General features: G+C 46.3%; 1 protein-coding gene across 2 annotated transcripts in view; it reads right to left on the reverse strand.

Moving 5' to 3' along the window:
* The window catches only part of trim55a (tripartite motif containing 55a), a 104,132-nt gene that overhangs the window by 55,530 nt on the left and 22,073 nt on the right, over nucleotides 1–26,529 (reverse strand). For both annotated transcript variants that reach the window (XM_041190476.1, XM_041190475.1), the window contains exon 2: nucleotides 18,164–18,336. In XM_041190476.1, coding sequence (XP_041046410.1) covers nucleotides 18,164–18,336 — 173 coding nt within the window. The remainder of the gene's footprint in view (nucleotides 1–18,163; nucleotides 18,337–26,529) is intronic.

Raw genomic sequence — 26,529 nt, forward strand, 5'->3', positions numbered from 1 at the left:
GCTCCCCGCCCGCTGGAGATTGGGTCGGGCCCGCCTGCCTGACGAGCAGAAAATTCTGCCCTTAGACTTATAAGTCCCTGAAGTGGAGAAGTGATATGCATTTATGCCCTGACTTAGTAACTATAAGGTTAGCCTGAGATTGTTGAATTTTCTCACAGCGGTTTGTGGGAGTGTCGTGCTTGGATGTTGCTTTGGATTTTGCCTTGGATCCTGTCCTGGATGCAATGGAGTTGCATGGTGGTTGAGGACTGGTACTTCCCTGATTTGTTCTCTGTTCTGTCTCAATGTTTCATTGGGTGTGATGACCTCATATGGCCTTGGCTCTGGACAGAGCTTTGTCACTTTGGCTGGTTGTGACGTACCTTCCTTGGGATCCTGAATTCAAACCTGTCGTCCTATCTTTAAACTTGGCAAAGCTTTACCTGCATTCCTGTCATGCACATCTTTCACCCTCCCCATCTTTTTTCAAAAGTTCTTCTCTGGCATCTGACAGGGCATATTGATAAAAACCAGGGAAATTTGTTCCACACTGGTCTGCCAAACACGTGTTCCGGCAGTCATGGAATGGCTGCACTCGGAAGTGTTGCCCTAAGCTGCAGCTTTGGTATGTTTAGTCTGTCTGCACTTTAAGATTAAAGATTTCACATTCAAATCATTCTTTTGGCTATTCTGTTAGATCTGGGGTAGTGTGGAGAAGTAGTGTGATTTATTCACTTCTCACACATGTCCCTGAGTGACTTACCAGTAAATTGAGGATCATTCTTTGAGACTATTTCCCTGGGTGTCCCAAATAAACTGAAAATAGCACCTAGAATGGGTGCTCCAGTTGTGCTCAACATATTGCACAATTGATGGATGATAGGATACTTAGAAAAATAATCACTGACAACTAAGAAATGATTCCTGTGGATGTGGAAGAGGTTGGAAGCAATTTTGCCCCAAAGATGAGTAGAAACTTTGTGTGGTAAAAGCAGTTCCTTGGCGTGAATTGGCATATTTTCCTGACATGCCTAACACTCCTTAACTGTGAACTCAATGTCATTGTTCATACCCGGCCAATAAATTGTTTCTCTTATGAATCCCCTTGTATGATCTATGCCCAAGTGTGACTGTGAAGTTGCTGTAGTATGTCACTTCGCAATGACTCTGGTATGATGACCTCCTTGCCCTTAAAGATGATTCCCTGAATACGTCTAGCTTGTCCTGGTAAGCCCAAAACTGCCTCTTGTGTTCATGGACATCCTGAATGGAGTCTGGTCAACATTTGCTAATAGTCTTTCAGAGTTCCTGCAGCATTGGATCTTTTGCTGTCTCTCCCTATAGCTACTGACACTTCTGTTGTATGAAATTCATCAGGTCAACACAGGTCAGTGTAGAACATCTTCATTGCACACGTGTAGTAGATTAATCGATGGTATAGCATCCTCTCTCAAGCATAACATTGCATCTCCCTGAAAATTGCCAATTTCATCAATACACTCAGGATATTATGATGTCAGATCACTAACTGAAGTGACGGGCGTATCTTCTGATGCTGATCCGCCCTGCGGTATCTGGCTGATATGATAGCCAACGTGAGATCTTGGCATGCCGGTAGACCTGGAATCGCTAGACCTTTGGGCTTCGGACTATGTAGAATAGCTGTGACACCCAGGGTGGTTGGTTGTATTTACACTGTGGCATGATTGATTCTACGGATGGAATTACCAAGTCATTATATGCTGAAAGCATCATGGTAGAAGGTTTCGCCATGGCCTTCCACTTCTGTGGGTATATTTATTGCGGAATTCTCAGAAGTATTATGTTGGCACTTGCCCCTGTGGCTGCTTTTGCCAATAACAAATACTCACCGGCTTTCTGAAGGCAGATGTTCTGAAGCATGGCAAAAGCTTCTGACAATGTAATGGCATCTATATGTTCTGCTGTATGGATAGTGTGGAATGTGTGCTCACTGTGCCTCACACTGTCTTGAATATCATCGTCATTGTCCGTTTCCTCCACCAGCTCGTGTCTGCTTTTCCTACAAGGTCTAATATGGTTGTTGTTGCTGCTCGAAGGTGTGGCTTCTTTATGATCTGCTTGAGCCTTTGCATGACTTCTCATAGCTCCTTTGGCCTTTGTTCTTTTGCATTGCCGCTGTCAGTGACCCTTTTTGACACATGGGAAAAATTATCCCCCCATTGGGGGGCAAATGCGGGAATGGGAGTTGGCGCGGGTGGGCACACCTCTGATCGGTGCCCCCGATTGGGGGCGCACCGCCATTTTACGTGGCTGGGCCAATTAAGGCCCGCCCAGCGTGACGTCCGCCAGGAAGCGCTATGTGTTCCCTGTGCAGGCAGGGTGTGATTCCCTTAGCCAGGTGTGTGCTCTTTTACACATGCGCACAAAATAGCGCACAGATCTCCCTGAGGCTAAGTGCTGCCTCAAGGAGATCGGCTCAAAATTAAAATTTTTAATAGAAATGATAAAAAAATTTCCCTGACATGTCCCCTCTTGTGACACTGTCACATAAGTTGGGCCATGTCCATAACTTTTATTGAAAGATTTGATTAAAATTCAATTACCCTCATGAAACCTCATCCCACCCGTGGATGAGGTTTCATGCTTTTTCCGAAGCACGCCAAGGGTCCCGGCCTTCCCGCCAACCTTAAGGTTGGACAGGCAGGTCCATTAATTACCTTAATTAGTTTATCAATGGCCTCAATAGGCCGTTGACAGGTCGGCGGGTGCATAGCTGACTCAGCTGCGCCCCCACTTACCTGAAAATGGAAATGACACAGGGTGACGTCGGGAGTTCCACCCAACATCATCCCGTGTCATTTTACACATTGGCGAGCGAGCCCCACCCCCGCTTGCCGACCGGAAGATCCTGTCCCGTGAAATGATGAACATCTCTTTGGTGCATGTGGAAGTCTGCAATCCACATGTGTTCTCGTACTTGGCTATTCTATTCACTGTGTCGGTGGTTGGGGTTGCATATAGGACCTATAAGATTTGTCTGCCTGCAATAACCGATTTATACTTTTGTCCATCTTTGAGTAACTCATTGCTGTAGTTTTTGGGTTTGTCTAACAAATCTTTTTGAAGTGTGTCAGTTGGAGTTGATGCAATTTGACAATTCTCTCTGCCAGTTCTGCTTCTGAAAAATCGCAGTAGGCACCCTTTACTCTGCATCAACTGATAAAGTGATCAAGGGATTCCCTAGATTGTTGACAGTATGACATAAACTCCAGGCATTGGATACAGAAATTCAATTTGACTCTGAACTGGTCTTCCTAAATTGTCCAAATCTTTTTGGGATCTTTTTTATGAGCCCAGATGTGTTGAGTCTATGTAAACCTTCATTTCCAATGGCTAAACAAATCTTTATGGTCAGCTTGTCTGGATCAAATGCACCCGAGTTGACAAACTATAATTCTGTGCGCTGTTTAAATCATTTAAACTCAAAGAGTAGGTCAGCCGCCTTCCAATTTAACCTTGGGAATTTTCTGGACCTTTTTTCTTCTCTGCCATTTAAATGAATATTCCTGCTGTTTTACTGATCAGGATTTGAATACAGTGAACACTTCACTTTAAAGTGTCAGTTGTTTGCAGTTCCTCTACTCAACACAGCACTTGGGATGAGTGGTGCTGTTGCAAGTTATGCGTGTGTTTCTGAAACTCTGCCCATGAAGCTGAGTTCTTGCAGAAACACACCACAAGAGTCCACAAAATGAACAATGGTGCCGAAGACTTTTTCCAGCTTTCATCAACTCTCAATTTTTCCTGTTGTTTTTGCAACCTTTCTCAGCCTGATTTCTGCAGTGTTTCTTGGTTCTTCCTTGTCCATAATTGATCTGAGCTGCATCCCAGCTACTTGCCTTTCCCGACTGAGCACTGCCCAGTGCTGAACCTCTCGATGTGCTTTATCAGCCTGTTTAACACACAGCTTGCGCACAGCAATCTTCGGTTAGAAATCACACCCTTTGCATTGATTGGGGGGTTTTAAACTTCAGACTTATCTGCTTACCAGCTTCCTCCATCAGCACTGGCACCACAATGTGCTTGAAAATGAAAAACAATTTCCACAACTGGCACAATGTTGTGCTGTTTTGCTTACTTAGTAGCTAAACATCAAAGGTAGATGGTTGTGTGATGGGAATGTCACTGGACTAGTAATCTAGAGGCCCAGGCTAATGCTTTTGGGACATGGGTTCAAATCCCACCAACTGGTGGATTAATTAATCTGGAATTATAAATTTAGTAATGCTGACCATGAAACTATCAATGATTGTTGTAAAAACCTATCTAGTTCACAATGCCCTTTAGGGAAGGAAATCTGCTATCCTTACCTAATCTGGCCTACATTTGATTCCAGATCCACAGCAATGTGATTGACTCTTAACTACCCTCTGAAATGGCCCAGCAAGCCACTCAGTTCAAGGACAATTAGGAATGGGCAACCGTGAAAGAATACGTAAGGGACTGGTTAATACAAAAACACACCAGTTTATTTATTAAGGAGTTGAGAAGTTGGTAGCAGTATTACACAGCTGAAGAACTTGTACACATGTCTGAGCTGCTCGTTTCTTCAGAACAAATTGAGACTAAGGGTGGAATCGTTCCAAATTTGCAATAAGTGTGGTAACAAATGGGAGAAAGGATATTTTACCCGCAGCCTCAATGGCAGCTCTTCATGCTGCACCGTCCCACTGCAGACGTGTCACACCTCATTAATAATGCATTCTCGGGAAACATGCCGGGTCGCTGGTGGGGTAGCCTCTGATTTGCCTGCCCCGCTGTCACCTCAGGCCTTTAGTAAACCAGGTGCCATACTTAAAAGGCCACCCATGTACAAAGTGAGCGCTCTTCAAGGGACAGGCAGCTGCTGGGAACTGATGACTGATTCCTCCAAAGGGAGGAATCATGTTGCCCCCAGATTTAGTAGCGCCTCCCTCCAGTGCCTACTGGATGCAGTGGAGGCCTGCCACAAATTTCTGTACCCCCATTCTGGAGGAAGACCAGCAAGCAAGGTCACCAATTCAGCATGGGAGGGCTGCAAAAGAAGATAGCCATCCATTGCAGAAAGAGGATGAATGGTATCATTCATTCCCAGGTAAGTCACTCTTTTTGTCACTCTCAACTCACACACCCACAAACCCATCACATATCCGCAAGGATCTCACACCTCAAGGGGCAACACCACTAACTCTCACTTACATCCTCACATCTCTATCAGGCTCATGTCCTCTGGAGCTTGTGTCCTCATCCAATTCTTGGCTCTGCTCACCACATACCAACATTCCACGCATTGCCATGTGTCCTGCTCACACTCTCCATCTGTTTTTGTGGAGGAGAAGCTGGCTCACATCAGCAGGGAGAGGTCCCGAGCCAGGGGTGGAGTGGCCCACATTAGGTCCCTCACTCAATTTGAGGACCATGCCATCGCACTGACTGGTGAGGACACAGACCATGCTGGTGGTGACGGAGATGCCGGCGGCAAACACCCATATGAGGATCCTGCACCACATCATCCCTCTCTCAACGCTACTGTGAGTGCTCTCTCTCCTGCTTTTGACAGTGCTGCCATGCACTACTTATCTCTACTTTGATTTACAGGGAGCTCTACCAAGTGACCAACACCATCAGCCAGCCAGTCCCTCAGCTCCATCCAGGTCCTCACCTCCAGCCAAGAGGACACCTCCTCCATTGAAGAGCTGGAAATAAGCAGCCTGAAAGACCCATCACAGCGCTTACCCACAGCCCCCACCAGCACAGATACACACACTTCGGTGCAGCCTAGATCTGGAGCAGACTTAGATTCACAACCTGCTGGTCATCACTTGGACACCTGTCCGCAGCAGGAGGAGGCAGGTTCATGTGAGCTCCCCGGCACTGGGAGGACTGCTGGCTAAGAGGCATCTGTGAGGTCCAAGTCAGATGACGAGCCTCTGGATTCGGCCTTACAGCTGGTCATGGAGATTCAGCAGAAGGTGGAGGATCATCAAACAGAGCTGTTGGAAGCCCTCAACAGAGTAACAAGTGAGTCAGAGGAGTGCATTTGCCTGCTCTCTGATGTGCGCACATTGAGGTCTCCTTGGGAAGGATGGCGGATGTCATGGAGATCCTGATCCAGAAGAAGGTAGAGATGCATGCAGACCTGCACTCCATCGCGGTAGCCATGGGTGAGTTCCTGCAGTGGCAATGTGAAAGGGAAATAGGGCATCTCAACGTCCCTCCAGGTGCTCCTTCTCCTCAAGTCAGACTGGGGCCCTCGGGCACCCGAAGGAAGTGACAGCAGGACACCCCTGGTCATCCAATCAGGAATCTCAGAGGTTGTCCTCTCCTTCCAAGTCCCCTTTGCCCGTGACCCCTCAACCTTGTCCTCTGTTACTGCAGAGGGAACAGTTGACCCACAGGAGGGCAGCCAAAGCAAGCCAGGGCTCTCACGGCCTCGGCTGTCCAGAAGACCCATACCAAAGTCATAAGAGGTAACAGGATCAACCATTGTACAGGCTGTCTCGACCCTTCCTGCAGATGTCAGGGCAGCAACTTCCACCTCCCCACTGTCCTCTACCAACCAGAACCCTTTTCTTTCCAGGATGTCTGGGTGAAGGTGCACATTCCCTACATCTCCGAGAATCCCATCCCCATCCACATTGGCCTCCCCAACCTCTTCATTCCCATCCCCAGGTACTGTGTCTGCCTCCAAGCCCCCACCAACCATCCTCACCATCTTTTCTACCCTTCCACCTTTCCAGCTCACTCTGCCCCTTCTCATACTCACCATTCCCTGCTACCATGCCCACCCTTAGTTCGCTCCGCAAGAGGCAGTCAGTGACTCCACAGGCCCCTCCATTGCATGTTCATCTGGACATTCCCCACTTACTCCCGCCTCCACCCTTACTGCCTCCTCCACCCTTACTCCTTCCTCCCCCTGGACTCTTTCCTCCAGCTGGACTCCTTCCCCCCTCCGAACTCTTTCCTCTCATAAAGTCCTGCCCCTCTCTGAACTCGTTCCTCCCCCCCAATCTCCTTTCTCCCCCTAAACTCCTTCCTCCCCATGAAGTCCTTCCCTCCCCCGAGCTCCTTACTTCCTCTGAACTTCTTCCCTTACACCTTCCTTCGCCCTAACATCTACCTCCCCAGTTGCCACATTCTTCCTGTTACACCCTAATCCGCCTCTCCCAACCTCAACCCAGGACACCTTTGTACCTCCCTCCCAACCTCACACTCCCACCCCGGACACCATCGATCCCCCTCTCCCAATCTCAACATCCCGCCCCCCAGTACAACTTCTTCTCCCAGTCAAATCTAGATATTCCTCTCCCACCCTTCCCCCCACCACAGTACACCTTCCTCTCCCACTCACATCTGGATCTTCCTCTCCCCCCCTTGATGATCATCCATAGTAGACAATGGCCAATACCCTGATGTCCCAAAGCAGACCCCAGGCATCAACAGAGCCCTCCCAGCCTCTGTGAGCTGCTTCTTGGCGGAGCCATATCCATGACAATCCACCCAGCATGTGATGCACGTGTTCCTCCAGGATCCAGTAGCTGTCGGGCTCCAGCAGCTTCTGCTCCTTGGATGTCTGTGATGTGAGCAAAGCCCAAATGCTAATCCCAACTTCTGCATGTCACACTTGTCAAGACGTATTCTGGGCTGGCGTGTTTTCTCACCAACGTGGGCAGTAAATTTGCCGTGAGGGGGTGATTCCAGCCAGCAGGCAAGATGATAAGATGCAAATGCATTAAAATTTGGTTCCCGACATTCAGCAGTGGGAAAGGTGGCCTGCCATTGTCGGATGGAGCAGACAATGGCAAACTGGTTTCACGACAGTGTGAAACCAATTTTTGGCATTCTCGCCATATTGTCCGCTCATGCCCACCATGACGCCCGACGGCAACAGGGCCAGCCTAAGTCTGAATTAGATAATACATTGCTTCATTTCCCCTCTAGTGATGTATACAGAAACCATAACCACACCCAATTAAAGGTGTACCCCAACAGCCATGTTCCCTTTTAAATGCCATGCATTGAAAAAATTGGCTGCAACAACATTTTACAAAATCTTGGTGAGGACTCCACATAGCTGAGTCATGCTACAAAATTGGGTGGTTAGGTGGGATAGACTGCTTTTATTAACTGAATCCAAGGAGTAGAGAACCTTTGTGAATTGAAGCTGTGGAGAGTTGGATGTGAGGTAGTCAATGTTGAAGTAAAACTCAGCGAAATATTTTGGTGGCTGAGTTGAAAATCAAAACATCACTTTGTTTTTTTCATAAGAACACAAAAAAAGGGAATGGGTCAATTGGCCCCATGTGCCTGCTTCACCATTCACAAGTTCGCAAATAGAAAGTTGGCTGATCTTCAATCTCAGCTCCACTTTCCTGTCTGATCCTCATATCCAATTCTTTCAGGGTTGGAACATCTACTGATCTCAGCCTTTCTTTTGTATACTTTTAATATTTGAAAGTGCTTAAAATGAACAATAATACATTACTTCAAATAGAAATACTATTTTCTGGGGTGGCAGGAGGGAGGCCTTCAACATTTGGGTTTCCCATTTAGGCTTTCGCCTGTTTATTTTTTTAATCACCAACTTGAGCAGGAGGTGGAATTGTTTTCATTTTTCAAGGGTATTCGGAATTGTCAGCCTTTTGGGGCTTTGTCAGATTTTTTGAAGCTGTTGATCAGCTTTTGTTAGTTGTCTAGGTTGGTATGTATAGGTCACCAGCCAGATGCCTGGTGATATACCCTTGCTCCCTAGAAGCCAACCTCTTTCAAAATTGTGGAGCCATGGTGTACTGACTCAAAAGAAATCATTGTGGCTGATAACAGGTTAAGACACATTCATTTGAATAATTCAGTTCTAGTGATCTGGGACCACCATTATGCTATTGAAGTCTTTCCTATTCATGTACGCCATGGGTTGTTGCTGCTGTGCTATTGATAACACCCAGTGTTTTTGGAAACTTGTCACTTGGAAGAAATGTTCTGCCTTCTCCTGCTGCTGCCTCCTTTCCATGAGAAAAGTGGTGGAAGTGCTTCCACTGGCAAACAAGCGTCTGGTATTTGTTTGAATGCTGGTGCACAGAAGATTGTTTTGACAAATGATGTTGGTGGTGGTTCAGGAAAAAACGTTAATGTAGAACTTCAGTGTTGAGATGAACTTTACAGCTGCAGCTGTCCCTGGGATGGAAGTAGTCAAGAAGTCAGGCTTGAGAGGAAGGGAACAACTTGGTGACTACCTGCCTCAAAAAACACCAACAAAAATTTTGACATGCCCAGGTAGGTGTACCTAGGACTGAACATGTGAGTCTTGGGTCAAGGACGAAGAGGTGCTAAATGCCTCAGGTGCAGTCACACTTACACTTCTCCCTCCGTAGAAACCTCTTTTAACTCTCTAAATCCAAGAGTGCCATAGGCCTGTCCGAATGAAACTCATGCTGAGCAATGTGCTTGCTGCAATGGCAGCTGTCAGCAACATTGTTGTGGGAATAGAGTTGTGAATCAAAAACATGGTGGTGGAATTTTTTGTGCCAACTGGTGTGGGGCTTGTTCGGCAGCATGAGCAGACAATATGGCGGGAAGACCAAAAATTGGTTTCACGATGCCATGAAACCAGTTTATAATCGTCCGCTCCACACACCAATGGCAGGCCATGCTTCCCACCGCTGCATGTTGGGAACTTCAATGTAATACATCCACACATCGTTATAAGACCAGCTTGCTGGAATCATCCCGCGATGCTGGATCAACCGAACATGTCGGCATGATCGCACACTGACATGTTTTTCAACAGCATTTAGAAAGGGGTGCCCCTGGCGAGGGTAACTGGGAAATAAGTGCAGAATAACATTGCTCAGTGCTCGCAAGAGTCGCCTGTTTGACCTCAAGGTTGAGGCATCACGCAGTCTGGCGAGGGCACAGGCAAGTCGCGTTTTCTCGGCTGGCTGACAGTGTGGTGCCAGGGCAAGGGCTACTCTGCGGTTGAGGAGTTTAGGGGGCAATGGCTGCACTGAGGTTGATGGTAGTGTACAAGCACGTGTGGGGGGTGGTGGGAGGGAAGCGGCCATACATTATGGAAACCCTGTATAAAGTGACCATTCCTTCACAGCTGAGAAAGTTCAGTGCGCAGCCACATTGGTGTGCTGGGAGTCGGGCCTCTAGCTTATCTGGCTGAAAGTGCCACCAAGTGCTCCAGATCTTTCCACCTCTCGCGAACAGACTGCAAACTAATGAACACTTTAGTGGACTGCAGAACAATTGGTTGACTGGGCACATTGTACAATCTCCTTGCGAAAGCTGGCCATGGAGCAGTCACTGCTGGAGGTGTTCACAATCCCTTGCAAAGTCATCATCCTGGTTTGGACCAGTCTCCCCCATGGTTCAAGTTAACAGTGCAGCCTTGCAGTGCAGGTTAGGAGAATGACTGCACCTGAGCCAAGAGCACAGCATGCAGTCCAATGGACAAAGCTGCTGCCAATTGATCAGGTGGAGTGGGGCGGAGGAAGGTGGGGTTTTTGGCAGCCATGCAGCGCACTAAACTCTGGCCATCCAAGTGGTGGCCAGCACTCTCCGGGGTGAGTTAAGGGGCTTTCAGAATTAACAAAGAGAGGTTCTCAGAAAACCCAAGCTAACCATGCATCTCTGTCTTTCATGCTGCAGGAGGAATACATCAGGAACATGGAGCCTGGTGACCTAGCTGTATGTGTTGTGGCTTACAGAAAACGGAGATGAAGGAAAAGAGAGTGACGGAGGTGCCTGGCTGCACAGAGGGAGAAGCGGTACCCTCAGGAAGAAGGGTCAGCTGGGGCTCCTGCACACACCGCTGAAAAGCCACAGTGAGTTGTCATTGGTCAGCACCTAGCTAAACTCAGAGTCATTCCTGCAGGTGACCAAGAACCAGTTTCACCATAGACTGCACATGGCCAGGGAACTGTTCAGTCACAACTGCCATCTGCTGGATTTGGCATCACAGGCACATGGAGGGCATCCACTGCCAGTGCCTGTGAAAATGACCACGGAACTCAATTTTTACACCAGTGGCTCCTTTCAGGGCCCCACAGGTGAACTCTCTGGGATATCACAAGCCTCCACCCACAAATCCATCTACAAGGTCATGGACGCCATCTTTGCGAAGGCATACAACTTTGTGCATTTCATCTGAGATCAGGACAGCCAGGATGCAAGAGCGCTGGGATTTGCTCAGATCTCAGGTTTCTCACAGGCACAGGGTGCGATCAACTGCACTCACGTGGCGCTCTGATCTCCATGGCGACAAGTGGTTAACTATGTCAACCACGAAGGCTTCCATTCGCTGAATGTACAGCTGGTGTGCGACCACCGCAAATGCATCCTGCAGGTCTGCACACAGCTCCCAGGGAGCGTCCACCATTCCTATATCCTTAGCAGATCTCAGATCTCTGACATCTTCCAGGTCCACAGAGGCTGCAGGGATGGCTCCTCAGGGACAAGGGTAGGATGTGGCTGATGACACCGTCCCGCGGCCTCAGATTGCAGCAGAGAGAAGGTACAACAAGGCTCATGCTGCAACTCGCGCTTTGGTGGAGCAAACCATTGGGATGTTGAAAATGAGGTTCCGGTGCCAGGGCCGGTCTGGTGGAGCCCTGGAATACAGTCCACAGAGGGTGTCACGCATCATCATCACTTGTTGCCCCTTTACAACCTGGTGCTGCAACAGGGAGAGGAGCTGGCTGAGAAGGAGATAGAGGAGCTGTATGTCTCCTCTGATGAGGAGGACATTAATGGTGATGAGCTTGAGGAGGTTCTCGAAGGCGAGTATGATGGTGATGAGACCATTGCACTGGCCAGATGAGGCAGGCATGCTCAGGAGGCCCTCACAGCTGCTAGATTTGTGGAGAATGATGATGACATGCAGTGAGGAGACAACATAGATCTTCAAATTGCATCTGTGAACATCTGACTCCTGTCTGGCTGATGGCAGTGCACATAGCCTCTGTGATAAGGCTCCCATCATGGAGATGCAGCAGATGCCCACAGCCCCTACATTCCAGGAGGATGATGAAAATGTGCGGTGTCGACACTCCACAGATCCTTGCATTGCTTATGTAAATGTCTGACTCCTGTCTGGCTGATGGCACCTCACTTGTGCTCTGTGAATAGTGTCATATCATGGAGATGCAGCGGGGAAACTTTAACTTCACCTGATCCCATGGCATTCTTCGTTAGCTGAACCCGTCAGGACCATATGTCACCGGATACAGATGCTGAAGATTTGGGAGCCAGCTGCACCTTGAAGGTGCTGGGAGCACACACACAATGATGAAACTCTGTGCCGCTGGTCCAGGACATTCTGGCAGCAATGATAAGTCCCACTGAGGTGCAGGCATGACTGATGTGACCAGTGACAGTGAAGGCACACCATCAGTGTGCTGGGAAGGTTGCACAAAGCACAGGGAAGAGGTCCTGTACTGAGACACCTCCCTTTATCTTGTGCAGGGACCATGGTTTCACATCTGAGTGACATGAACACTGCTCATCAGAACGAGGAGCCATAGGTAGAGTTTATTAACAAAGTGAACACTATGGGAGTTTATTAACAAAGTGAACATTATGTACAAGTGATTAACATCCATGCTCAGGCTGTGCAACTACATCTCCTTAACCTTCCTAACCCTGTCACTAAGTCTTGGTGCACCCTGGACATCCACGGCGGAGGTGGAGGCAGCCTGCTGACTGCTACGCCCTATCTATGATGACCTTGATGGGCGTCCTCTGGAGGGATAAGACCTGGAGAGCTTCAGCCTGCTTTCAGGGCCCTCCTGTGGGGCAGTGGCACTCCCCTCAGCTTGTGGATCTGGATTTTCTGGGTCACTGGAAGAGGGGATTCAGATGAGCCTGACGCTCCCAGAGTCACCTGGATGGATGGCCCTGGGGTTTGTATCTGCTGATTCTCCTCCCTATGGATGCCCAAGGGCCCATGGCTGACTCCTTGAGGAGAAAGAGAAGCTGGAGTGAGATTGAGCTGCCCTGCACCCCTCTCACGTTGACAACGTTGGAGGCCAACCATGGCATCAGCTATGGAGTTCAGCCCACGCAGCAGTACGGGACTAATGTCCTGGACCAAGGTCTTCATGGAGGCCACCATCCTGCCAGTGTTGACCTCAGTGCACTAGCATGCCAGCGCTATCACCTCACACTGAAGGCGGATGGACTCCTCCATCGTGCCTTGCAATCTGTGGAGTGCAGCAGACATCCCTTCCTGATGTTCCCAAGCTTGCCTTTGCAGCTCCAGCAACTGTGACATGACCAAGTCCAGAGGCTCATTATCTGACTCTGTTTTGGCACTTTTCTGGTCTCCAGCAGTTCTCCGAGTGCCGGAAACCTGGGAATTCCCTGCCTCCACCTGCTGTGGGTCAGACAGTGCACTGTGCTCACCAGGCCCTGAGGCTACTCTAAAGTTTGGTCCAACTGAGGCATGTGTTTCTGCACTGGTGGAGGATGTGGGTGAGCACTGTGATGGGTCTTCAATGAGGTTTCAGCAGATTCCTCTTTTGACGTGTCTTCTGGGCTTGAGTCGAGGACCTGGGACATGGACTCCACTGGCTGTTTCCCAGATGTGTCTGCAAAAGCAAGAGGAGATAATTAGTGCATGGCAGTGGCTTATGAAGCAGGGTACATCACTTACAGGGTTGTTGCCTGGTGGATTTTGCCCTGCTGGACCCTCCCTTGATTGAGCACCGCCAACCTCACCATCAGCACAGGAATGGTCCAGAGTTGGATGACTATATTTTCAAAGTCCATGAGGACCTTGATTTCAGGCATTCCCTCACCAGTCTGCGACCTCCCCCTTTTGTTGTGTGCCAGCTTGTCCTGCAGGAAGACAGATGGAGAGAGTATAAGCAGGAGTCCTGCCAGGCCAGATGATAAGTATGCCTGGCATGTGTGGGTGGTGAGTGGTGCCATGGATGGGATGAAGACAATAAATTTGTGTGGGAGAGAGTGAATGGTGATGTCCCTTGACCTGGCAATGAGTGAGATCCCTGTGGATGTGTGATGGGTTTGTGAGTGTGTGAGCTGAGAGTGATGAGAAGAGTGAATTACCCTGGCGGAATGGAATAGATCATTCATCCTCTTTCAGCACTGGGTGGCTGTCCTCTTTTGCAGGGCATTGGCACTTTCCACTGCTGTCAACATCTCCCAAGGCAGATTGGTGATGTTGTTGCCCCTCCTGTGGCCAGAGTGGGGGTAGAGGTCATCATGGTGGTCTTCCACGGTGTCCAAAAGGTTCTCCAGAGATACGTCACTGAGTCAGGGGGGCTGCAGTCTTCTTGCCTTTTGGGGCGATGTCTTCCATGCAGCAGTCCTAGGCTGGAAGCATTGAGAGGTGTGCACATGACTGCACTTTAAATATGGCACCCAGTGTGGGGAAGAGGTGAGGTGATGGCGTGGTGGGTGAAATGGAGGCCGCCCACAAGTGAAACGGCATGTTTCCTGGGAATGCATGATTAATGTGGCGGGATTGGGATGATATAGCATAGAAAACCACCACTGAGGCTGCCAGGTAACATGTTCATTTTCCCGCCCTCTACTGCACTTAGTGCAAACCTGTGATGATTCTGCTCATGGTGCTAAAGCAGCAGGAATTAATTTAGTAATGATCAGGCAGGAAATTATATCCAAAAAGCAAAAAAGACCTTTAGAGCCAGTACTATTCAAACAGTACAAACCCATATATGAGATGCAAATTCTCAAAGTCTGGAGGATTGAATCATGGATGATCAGTAAACTCAGTGAAAGCCCTCCAGAAATTTAGAAATGTTTTGCCTTATTTCATTGAACAGCTCACACTTCTGCACTCAAGACTGCTCACCCATTTCAGCAAGGCACGTTCCTCAAGCCAATGGGTGCTCTCTGACCCCGCCAATGTTGAGTTAACCTTAAATTACTGTCAGGAGTTTGAGACTGTTATATTTACTGAGGATTGAAAGTACATTATAACAAGCTTAAGAGTACACTGTACTCAAAAATTTTCTGCAGGCACTATGGTAAGAGGATCCAACAACAGTTAATACATTTATATCACAAGTGCAGCAGGGAAATCTGAATATTAAGTCAGCTTGGGAACTCAAACCTGGCTGTGACTAAGTGAGAAGCCATCATTACCCTGAAAATTCAATAGACTGCCTTCAACCAATTTTTTATTGAGTGATTCTGGAATAATGTGAACTGGTTCAGAAAAAGAAATGCAGGAGAGCTTAAGCGACATGACAGATGCCCAAATTAGCACCTTGTCTAGTTTACTTTAGCACGTCATACACATTGTGCTGACGAGAGATGCTAACAGCAACATATAAAAATAGACCCTAAATAAAACTGGTAGCAAACTGATTATTTTTAGTAAATTTGTCACACATTTGAAATGTCAGTAACATAAGCTGAGCTCATGCCAACCTGTAGAACATTTTTCTGAAGTAAGCTGGTTTTAGATAAAATGTCCCCGTTTAAGGCTGTGGTACCAATACAACAGGGAATTTGCTCAGGCTGGGCTGGGCTGGACTGGTTGGTGGGAGTGGGAAGGGAAAAGTGCTGCTGCTTTTACTGTTCCTCAAGCAGTTCAGCACAAGAACTTCAAGCAGGTAGATCGTCTAACTAATGTACCCTTTGAGTTATCTTCTACAGGAAAATATTCAAATCCATGAACAAGACTTTTTTAACTCAGTACTATCATGGTGCTTGTCATGTTCAGTGATGTCATCTGTGTTTGATTATGCTAGTCTGGTACACTTGCTGATCCTTGTACACTTGCTGATTCCTAAAGCCTGTGGGTGGAGGTAGAGAGTTAAGTACTGATACCAGACTGGGAATATTCTGGAAAGGAGATCATGGATGTGTACAAAGCCTGTAAACTCTGAGGAGTTTTAAAGTATTAGAAATAAAGATATAGAACTAGAGTCATCTCTGCAATGCTCTGACATTCTCATTAACTGGCATTGATAGCATCATTTCTAAAAGGTCCAAGGCAGATCAACCGTTGCAACACTTACGTGTTGGATGACAACAGGTGAGATGCTTGATAGCAAGCAGACCAGGAGATTTCAAGGACAGTGGTGATGAGGATATATTTCCTTTTACCGTGAGTGATGTTGATCATCCACCTCATCAACTGATCACACAGAATCACAACATCAGATCTAATTGCAGATTGAAGAGACCTTCTTGTCTCAAAGACTATTTCTGTATTTATAGGAAACAAACAAGTTAAACTCTAAGAAATGACTTGATGTATATAAGTTTGTTATTTAGAATGATTTAATTCAAAACAAGGTCTTTATTTAAAAATGGGGAAAAATGTAGTGTTCAATGGTTTCATCTGTGTTTGATTTTGCCAGTCTGATCCTTGTACACTTGCTTGATTGTTTAAGCCTGTGGGTGGAGGTAGAGTGTTAAGTACTGATACTGGACTGGGAATGTCCTGGAAAGCATCTGGGATCTAGCAAAGACCATGTAAATGTACAAATCCTGTAAATTCTGAGATGTTTTAAAGTATTATAAATAAAGATTTAGAACCAGAATCATCTCTGCATTGCTCTGAGATGAATAAGATATACAACAATCCAGCAAATATATAACAGTACTCAACCTCGACTTCCAGTTGTATTGTAAGAAATAATTTGCAATTGGCGAAGAGGTGTTGGAGCATACACTCTTACCTAATGTATGATTAGCAATAAACATAATATGTTTGTACCTGTGCTGAATGATGCAGGCTAAATGGATGGCTGGCTGTGGGTGGCAGAAATTTGCAACTTCAACTCTTTGAGTTATTACAGTTCCCATTGTCTTCCTGTCACAATGCTATATTGCCCAGATTCCAATTGAGGGCCTCTTCCCTCTGCTAGTGACATTTCACCACAGGTTCAGCGGTGTCCTCCTATTCGTGCATTATTTGGCCCATGAGGAGGCCTCCTGCAGCAACATCACCCCTATGGCAATCCCACCTGCCCTCACCAATGTTTCAGGCCTTGGCACCTCAAGACCTCACTCACCTTGACAGTCAATTTAAACCGGCTGTTCTACCATGGGATACGTCACAGTCAAATTTAATTTGGCATTCCTGAGGTTCTTATACTTTCCAGCAGATATTAAGAGCATGAACATTTTATGATTTTTTCAATTACTAATCCCAGGGTGCTAAGGACCCTTATCACACCTCAACTAAGATTAGTAAACACAGAACATGCTGTAGATCAGTTCTGAGTGGCTCCGATACTTAATATATAAACTTATCGGGGAGGCTGAATATCAACTTTGCGATCATTATGTTAAAAATCGGTTATTCTCAAAAGATTGTGTATCTCACTGTCATCATATTTTCTTTAAAAAATCAAATTGCTAGGGAGAAATATGATTAATACTAACATTTTTGACTATTTTTGTTGATTTAAAAAATATTTTTGCTAATCAACAGCTTTCAATAAATAGTTGTTTGGCGGTACGTAACTTGAGTGTTGCTGAAAAAGGAGACTTTTTGTCTGCACTCATCAGGACACTTCACAAGAATACCAATATAAGGGGGAAATAATTTATACTGTATGAGAAGAGAGTGCTTGGCTGTTAACTGTCAGTCACCATTACTGGTACATTCTCCATGGCAATGCCTCTACTAATCAGAGTCCACTTGCTAATCAATCAACATTCCCTTCACATACAGTATAAATTGTTGTTTTCCCCTTATCTTACATCAGTATTCTTGTGAAATGTCTTGATGAATGCAAGACAAAAAGCTTCCACGTGTCTCTTTTTTCAGCAATACTCAACTTTTAATAACTTCATTAGGGTAAAAAGGGGAATATGTCCCGGAAACAATATCTGTCCAACCTTGTAAGGGAACAGAACCATCATCAGCAGGTTTTGTCATTAACCTGAGAACTCCTGTTATCTTTCTCATTCAAATTGTGTATATTAATTAAGTTCCCTTACATGGAACCACACTATGTGTGCTAGCTATCAACAGCAACAGACACCATTGATCTTGTTCTTGTGTATTTCACTGAAAGCTTTGTTGATATTTAACTTCCAAATTGAAATGACAAATCTATTTTAAAAAATACATTACTTTTATATTCAACTTCAAGTGTCAGGTTTTAATGATGATTTATGGAACGAGTTGACACTAATACTGGAGCTTTACCTGATTGACTCCTGCTTGTATAAGTCAATTATGTTTTCAACGAGTAAGTTCCTTTGTAGCCCGTAGACACCATGTCTGTCCAGAATCACCTCATGACGACAGGAAGGACAATGGAAACGACCCCCTGACCCTACTGTGGTACAGCCACGGGTTGACCAGTATGGATTAGATACCTGATTAAAATTGAAAAAAATATTTAAATACAATGGGCAGAGTTTTCTCGTCGGCGTGTGGGTGGGGGGGGGAGGCGAGCCCGACACGCCAACACGTAAAATGATGCGTGATGACGTCGGGTGTGCATCCCAACATCGTCGTGTGGCACCACGCTATTTTGTTCGGCGGGCACGCACTGGAGTCGGCTGCATGCCCGCTGAAATGTAAACGGCCTATTAGAACATTAAGAAATTAATTAAAGCACTTAAGAACACTGTCTGTCCAAATTTAAAAATTCAGCCCTCTCTGATTACTGGAATGGACTTGTTGGGCCGAATGGCCTATATCTGTGCTGTTTATCCTGTGTAATCCTATGATGCATATGACCCAATACTTTGGAACTTCAAGCTTAGGAAGCTTAATGATTTATGTTGATATGCTAGCAGCAAGCAAAACAATTGAGAGTAAACAATTTAATGCTCCAAGTCTGGATGAGATTATTCAAGAGGAAAACAAGCATTGCCTCAAAGTTGGACCAGAAACCTGAAACCAGCAGGATGGGGAGGCAATGCACATTTTGGGGATAATTTTCAAGAATCAGCAGACTACCTAATAGCTCCTTGATTTTTTAACCCCAATGGATTTGAGAGCCCAGCGATGAAAGCTAAAATTACCGTCCTTGGTCTGAAACAATACAAATCTCTAATGTTCAATATATCTGTTGTAGCAGAGGTGCTTCGTTATGAAATCTGACCAGTTCTTTAAAGCATTCCAGGCATGAACTGGATATGCCAAGTCCCAGCCCTAAATTGGGGCCTCGTAAAGGGCAGAATCTTTGCCTGCCCAAAAAATGTCTATTCATATAGGAGGGTGGGGAGGACCGTAGGCCCAAGGGAGCAGGGGAAGGAAAGGTCACCCAACACCTGTTCTCATATCCATGGCCATACAGAGCTCCAGCAAATCTTAGGTAATGTTATACCTGGTGAAACCTGGTGAATGGCAAATGTAGGGACCAGCTTGTGGGTCATGCCCACAATATGCCTGGAGCTTTGAAGATTGAGATAAATATTTTGAACATTTGCCCCCACCCCCTGGGGTCAATAGTCAGATGTTCATCAGGGGTGAGGGAGGTGTGGGGTTGGGGACAAAGGGTAGGGGTGGAAAATCCTGCACTGGTAACTTGCAGCACAGTGTGCAACATCCACAACAAGCCAGGTGCACTAGATGCATCCTTAATGGTGTAGGCCCCTGCTATTGATAATGAAGGGACGTCCCCGGAGCTTAGAAATGTCCAAGAGATCAATTCAGAAGTGTCACTATTTACAGTAGGGTGTACCCTTTCCCCTGGTGAATTTTAGCAGCCAAGAACAGGTGGGCTAGCGTCAGGGCAGACACGAAAATTTTAAAAATCTGAAACACAACGCCAACAGATCTCCAATCCACTCACTGAGCGTAACAGAGGTAGGTCAAGGGATGGACAGTCTACCAGCTCCCAGGATTATTTTAAGGAGGCTGCCAGTCCTTAGTTTAACCTGCTTTGCAGATTCTGCAGTGGTTGACCAGGTACTCCAGACTTTGGGAAACTTGGCAGGTGAAGGGAAGTGAGGACTGCTTTGGGAAAAAGCTTTTACAGTTTTACAGGTGGACCAGCAGGAGCAGGAATGCTTCTACCAAGGCCCCAGTCTTCCTACTTCCAGCTAAGCAGCACACCACCAGTCCCCCACCCCCCACACCATACAAAGATCCAGGAATTGGCCCTACCCCCAAGGCATCAGCCAGAGCCCAGAGCCCACCTGAGGTTAGGGAACAGTCACCCTGGGATTAGACCCAGGCCCAGAATCAGACCTCCTCCCCCTTGTAAATTCAGGAATTGGAAACTCCCCACAACTAGAGATTGGACAACCCCCGCCCACCCCACCCATTGAACTTACCTGGTCCTATGGTCTGCTTCAGAGTACTCCTCATCCACCTGTAAGGCAAGCCTGTCAATCAGGTTGACATAATTGGGAACTGGTCAAATACAAAAGACTCCACAGCAGGTGGGGAACTCTCAATTTCTTGTCTGAAACTCCACTTCCAACTCTGCCACCTCCCTCTCTACATAACCTGGCCCTGTTAAGATTGCAGGCCAAAGTCTTCTAGATATGGCTACTTACTGTTTCCATTTAATTGCCTTGTGGCCTAAAGTTACAAAACTTTTGTGAGATCTAACAGCTGACGATAGTACCTTTAAGTGGACAGCCCAAACATGATCACGCCCAGCCTTCAGATCAAGAAATTGATATCTTATCATAGCATGATCTGCAGTGGAGTAAACCCTGCAGTTACTGAGGAATGCACAAAATCATTGCTGTCAACATAAACCGTCCGACTGAGCAGACTGGACCTACTACTTAATGGGCAGAATTTTTCCCTTGGCATGCGGGACCGTCGGGGGCAAGCAGAGCCAGTCAGGAAGCCACCTGCAATCGACAGCGCACTGCCATATCACTCTGGTGGGCCAATTAAGGTCCAACCAGCATGATATACGAGCGGCAGCGCTAAGTGCTACCTGTGCAGGTGGGGGGAGGAGGGCGAGCAGGCCGAGTTTGAACTTCGAGCATGCGCTCGAGAGAGTGCTGAATAATCTCCCTGAGGCACATAGCTGCCTCAGAGAGATGAAAAGATATTTTTCAAAATAATAGAGCAGAAAAATGTAATGAAACATGTCCCCTCATGACTCGGACACATGAGCAAGGACACGTTTTTAATTAAAAAGTATAATTTTTTATTTTATTTGTATTTGCCTTTGGAAACCTCATCCTGCCTACGGATGAGGTACCCAAAAAAATTCGCTTGCCGGCCAACCATTAGGTTGAATGGGCAGTGAAAAATTAACATCAATTGATAACTTAATGGCCTTAACAGGCCTTTTAATTGTTGGCAGGCAAGCACCAGCTGACTGAGCTATAGCACGACTGCCCATGGACATCGGCATGCTCGGCTGACATCATCACATGTCATTTCACGCTCAGTTGGGTCGGGTGCGCGCCCACACGCCGAGCTAAAAATTCTGGCTAATAGGTTTCTAAGAGCATCAGGATTTGTGTCTGGCTATTTTGGTGTCATTCAACATGGCATCACAAATTGAGAACCACAAGATATCACTTCCAAATACAATGATATGATCATGAATAAGATCAGAATGCAAAGTCACAAATGAAGACTTTTTTTTATCCGTTCATGGGATATGGGCGTCGCTGGCTAGGCAGGCATTTATTGCCCATCCCTAATTGCCCTTGAGAAGGTAGTAATGAGCTGCCTTCCTGAACTGCTGCAGTCCATGTGGTGTAGGCACACCGACAGTGCTGTTAGGGAGTGAGTTCCAGGATTTTGACCCAGTGACAGTGACAGAAGGGTGGTATAGTTCCAAATTGGGATGGTGTGTGACCTGGAGGGGAAAGTGTAGATGATGTTTCCATGCTCCAGCTGCTCTTCTTCTTCTAGGTGACATAGAGTCTTGGATGGTAGAGGTCACAGGTTTGGAAGGTGTTGTCAAAAGAGCTTTTATGAGTTGCTGCAGTGCATCTTATAGATGGCACGCACTGTTGCCAGTGGTGGAGGGAGTGAATGTTGAAGGTGGTGGAGGGGGTGCCAGACAAATGGACTGTTTTGTCCTGGATGGTCTCCAGCTGCTTGACTGCAGTTGGAACTGTGTTCATCCAGGCAAGTGAAGATTATTCCATTACACTCCTGACTTGTGCCTTGGAGATGGTGGACAGGCTTTGGGGAGTCTGGTGATGCAATCCTTGACAGCAGATCAACCACCTCCTGTTCATGTGACCCTTGTTGTACCTGAAGGACTATGTTGTTTGAAAGTTTGAATGTTTTGGAAAGTCTACTTAATTAAAAATTAGTGTGCATTCAAGATAGGGAAGGGATGTAGTGTATTCATCTGGACACTAGAGGGGGAACTGAGGGTTTTCTATCAGAACAAACTGCTGCCATTGTAAGAATCAAAAACTTCTCCTAATGTTACATTGCCTGTCTTTATAAAGACTAGCACAATACACTTATGTACCACTTCTGTTCTAGTTATTGTGTCTCTTCATGCACCCCTGCATGAGCTAAGCCAAGGAACAAATATTACTGTGCTCATGCGTATTGCTACACAAATATGCACAATGGGATACAAATTGGAATTCTTTAAATAGTTTGCAAGTATTGTGTAATCTGTAACACATCCTGACTTAACAAAGTGTGAAAACTCGGCACAATTCAAAGAAATGTATTTTGGAATGAACAAATAAAACATACACCGGCTGTCATTGTGATCTATAACACATCCTGGCAAAGTGTGAAAACTTTGCACAATTCAAAAATATGTATTTTTGAATGAACAAATTAAGCATGCCATCTGTCAAATTTACTATTGAAGTTACAGTAATGGCCTTGGATTTCCTGGAACATCCTGCTGTCGCACAGCTGTACCTTTGCTTCATACGCAACAAAGCAGCATAAGCCCAAGGATATTCCATGCCGTTGCGTGAAAAAATGAATACCTGATGAAATATGATTTCATGGCATTTTTTTTCTGAAAGTTGATGTACACTGTGGTTTGAAAAAAAACATAATGAAGCAAGTATAATCTTCAAGATAGGCAGGAGAAAGACAAGGCAAAATAACTTCAAAGGTTCTGAATTTCCTCGGACTTTTTGGCACAGCATTGCTAAAAGTGCAGTGCGAATCTTGGTTACACACAATTCTCACTTCACTTCCGGCAGGTAAAAGGCCCAAGGAAATTCAAGGACAGTGTGTGTCTAATGAGCTTAAACCACAACCAGGTACTCTCAGACAGTGCACACCAAGAAAGCATCAGCTGGAAGATACCTTTAAATCTCTCGACTATAGTATTCAAAACAAATTAACCGGTTGTTTATCATTTTTGCTGTTTCTGAAAGCTCGTTGTCAGGATATGTTACAGTTTACACAGTATTTCCAAATATATACAGACAATTGGTTATTATATCGGTCCACAGAATCACAGTGACTACACTTCAAAAGTAATTCACTGCTTGTAAAGCACTATTGGATGGTAAAGTGCTATATATCACTGTGAGATTACCTCGCTGTCTTTCAGCAAACATTAAATAATATGTTAAATAAAATCTTTCATTAATTTTAATGGTCAGAAAATGATAGGCATTTCCAACAATGCACTGATATATCTGATAATCTCAGGTCTAAATTGGATGATTCGTGTTGTTATGATCAGGTGAGGAGGGGCACATTGGCTCCCCGCTTTCCCACTCCTTATTTGACCACAATAGGGTTTTTTTTAAAAAAAAGGATACACTTGCCAATTCAGTGATTTGACTTTCTATTTATTAGTTCATGGGTATGTGGGCAATGCTGGCTTAGGTCAGCATTTATTGCCCTTATCCATGACTGTGCTTGAGAAGGTGGTGGTGAGCCACCTTCTTGAACCACTGCAGTCCATGTGGTGCAGTTACACCCACAGTGCTATTAGGGAGAGAGTTCCAGGATTTTGACCAAGTGACAGTGAAGGAGCAATGATACATTTCCAAATCAGGATGGTGAGTGGCTTGAAGGGGAAATTCCAGGTGGTGCTGTTCCCATGTATCTGATGCCCTTGCCCTTCTAGTTGCTAGAGGTTGCAGGTTTGGAAAGCGCTGCCGAAGGGGCCTTGATGAATTGCTGTAGTGCATCTTATAGATGGTACACACTGCTGCCACTGTGCATTGATCAAGGAAGGAGTGCTAACCAAACCGCCTATTTTGTCCTGGATGGCGTCAAGCTTCTTGAGTGTTGTTGGAATTGCACTCGTCCAGGCATTGGAGAGTATTTCATCACCCTCCTGACTTGTGCCTTGTAGATGGTGGATAGGCTTTGGGGAGACAGGAGGTAGGTTACTCACTGCAGGACACCCAGCCTCTGACCTGCTCTTGTAGCTATAACATTTATATGGCTAGTCCATTTCCATTTCTGGTCAATGGAAACTCCCAGGCTGTAGATAGTGGGGGACTCAGCAATGGTAATGCCATTGAGTGTCAAGGAGAGATGGATAGATTCTCTCTTTTCGGAGATGGTCATTGCCTGACACTTGCATGGTGCAAATGTTACTTGCCAATTGTCAGCCAAGCCCGAATGTTGTCCAGCTCATGCTGGTTATGGATACGGACTGCTTCAGTATCTGAGGAGTCAGGAAAAGTGCTGAACATTGTGTAATCATCAGCGATCATCCCCACTTCTGACCTTATGATGGAGGGAAAGTCAGTGAAGCAGCTGAAGATGGTTGGGTGTAGGGCACTACCCTGAGGAACTCCTGCAGTGATGTCCTGGGACTGAGATGATTGATCTCCAACAACCACAACCATCTTCCTTTGTGCTAGGTATGACTCCAACCAGCAGAGAGTTTTCCCCCCAATCCCCATTGACTCCAATTTTGCCAGGGCTCCTTGAGGTCACACTCGGTCAAATGCTGCCGTGATATCAAGGGCAGGCACTCTTACCTTGCCACTTGGGTTCAGCTCTCTTATCCATTTATGGACCAAGGCTGTAATGAGGGGAGGAGCTGAATGGCCCCAGTGGAACTTAACTGAGCTCAGTGAGCAGGTTATTGCTGAGTAAGTATCACATGATGGTACAGTCGACAATTCCTTCCAAAACTTTGCTGTTGATCAAGAGCAGACAGATGGAGCTGTAATTGGCCAAGTTGGATTTGTCCTGCTTTTTGTGGACAAGTCATACCTGGGCAATATTCCACATAGCCGGGTAGATGCCAGTGTTGTAGCTGTACTGAAACAGCTTGGCTAGGGGTGCAGCAAGTTCTGGAGCACAAGTCTTCAGTACTATTATGCTGGAATATTGTCAGGGCCCATAGCCTTTGCACTATCCAGTACCTTCAGCCATTTCTTGATATCACGTGGAGTGAATCGAATTGGCTGAAGACTAGCATCTACAATGCTGAGGGCCTCAGAAGATGAATCATCCATTTTGCACTTCTGGCTGAAGATTGTTGCAAATTCTTCAGCCTTATCTTTTGCACTGCTGTGCTGGGCTCCTCCAACGTTGAGGATGGGGATATTTGTGGAGACTCCTCCTCCAGTGGGTTAATTGTCCACCACCATTCATGACAGGATGTGGGCAGGACTGCAGAGCTTAGGTCTGATCTGTTGGTCGTGGAATCACTTAGCTCTATTTATCGCATGCTAGTTCTGCTGTTTGGCATGTAAGTGGTCCTATGTTGTAACTTCAGCAGGTTGACACCTCATTTTTAGTTATGCTTGGTACTGCTCTTGGTATACCCTCCTGCACTCTTCATTGAACCAGGGTTGATCCCCTGGCTTGATGATAATGGTAGAGTGGGGGATATGCCAGGCAACGAGGCTTCAGATTGTGGTTGTAGACAATTCTGCTGCTGCTGATAGCCCACAGCACCTCTTGGATGCCCAGTTGTGAGTTCTTAGATCTGTTCAAAATCTAGCCCATTTAGCACAGTGGTAGTGCCACACAACATGATGGAGGGTGACCTCAAAGTGAAGATGGGACTTTACCTCACAAGGATTGTGCAGTGGTCACTCCTACCGATACTGTCATGGAAAGATGCATCTGCGACAGATAGATTGGTGAGGACGAGGTCAAGTATGTTTTTCCCTCTTGTTGCTTCTCTCACCATATGCCACAGACCCAATCTAGCAGTGACGTCCTTTAGGACGTGGCCAGCTCAGTCACCCTCAGTGCTCCCTCAACATGGAGGAGTGCTGAAGGTGTGTGATAGGTGAAAATCAGCAGGAGGTTTCCATGACCGTGTTTGAATTGATGTCATGAGACTTCATGGGGTCCAGAGTCAATATGTGCTGGGCTCCTCCATCATTGAAGATGGAGATATTTGTGGAGCCTCCTCCTCCAGTGGGTTGTTTAATTGTCCACCACCATTCATGACAGGATGTGGGCAGGACTGCAGAGCTTAGGTCTGATCCACTGGTTGCAGAATCGCTTAGCTCCCAGGGCAACTCCCTCCTAACTGTATACCACTGAATGCCACCTCTGAGGGGTCTCTTCTGCCAATGGGACAGGACATACCCAGGAATGGTGATGGCGATGTCAGGGACATTGTCTGTAAGGTATGATTCCGTGAGGATGACAATGTCAGGCTGTTGCTTGACTAGTCTGGAGGACAGCTCTCCCTGTTTTGACACTAGCCTCCAGAT

This window comes from Carcharodon carcharias, chromosome 6, assembly GCF_017639515.1.
Source record: "Carcharodon carcharias isolate sCarCar2 chromosome 6, sCarCar2.pri, whole genome shotgun sequence".
NCBI lineage: Eukaryota > Metazoa > Chordata > Chondrichthyes > Lamniformes > Lamnidae > Carcharodon > Carcharodon carcharias.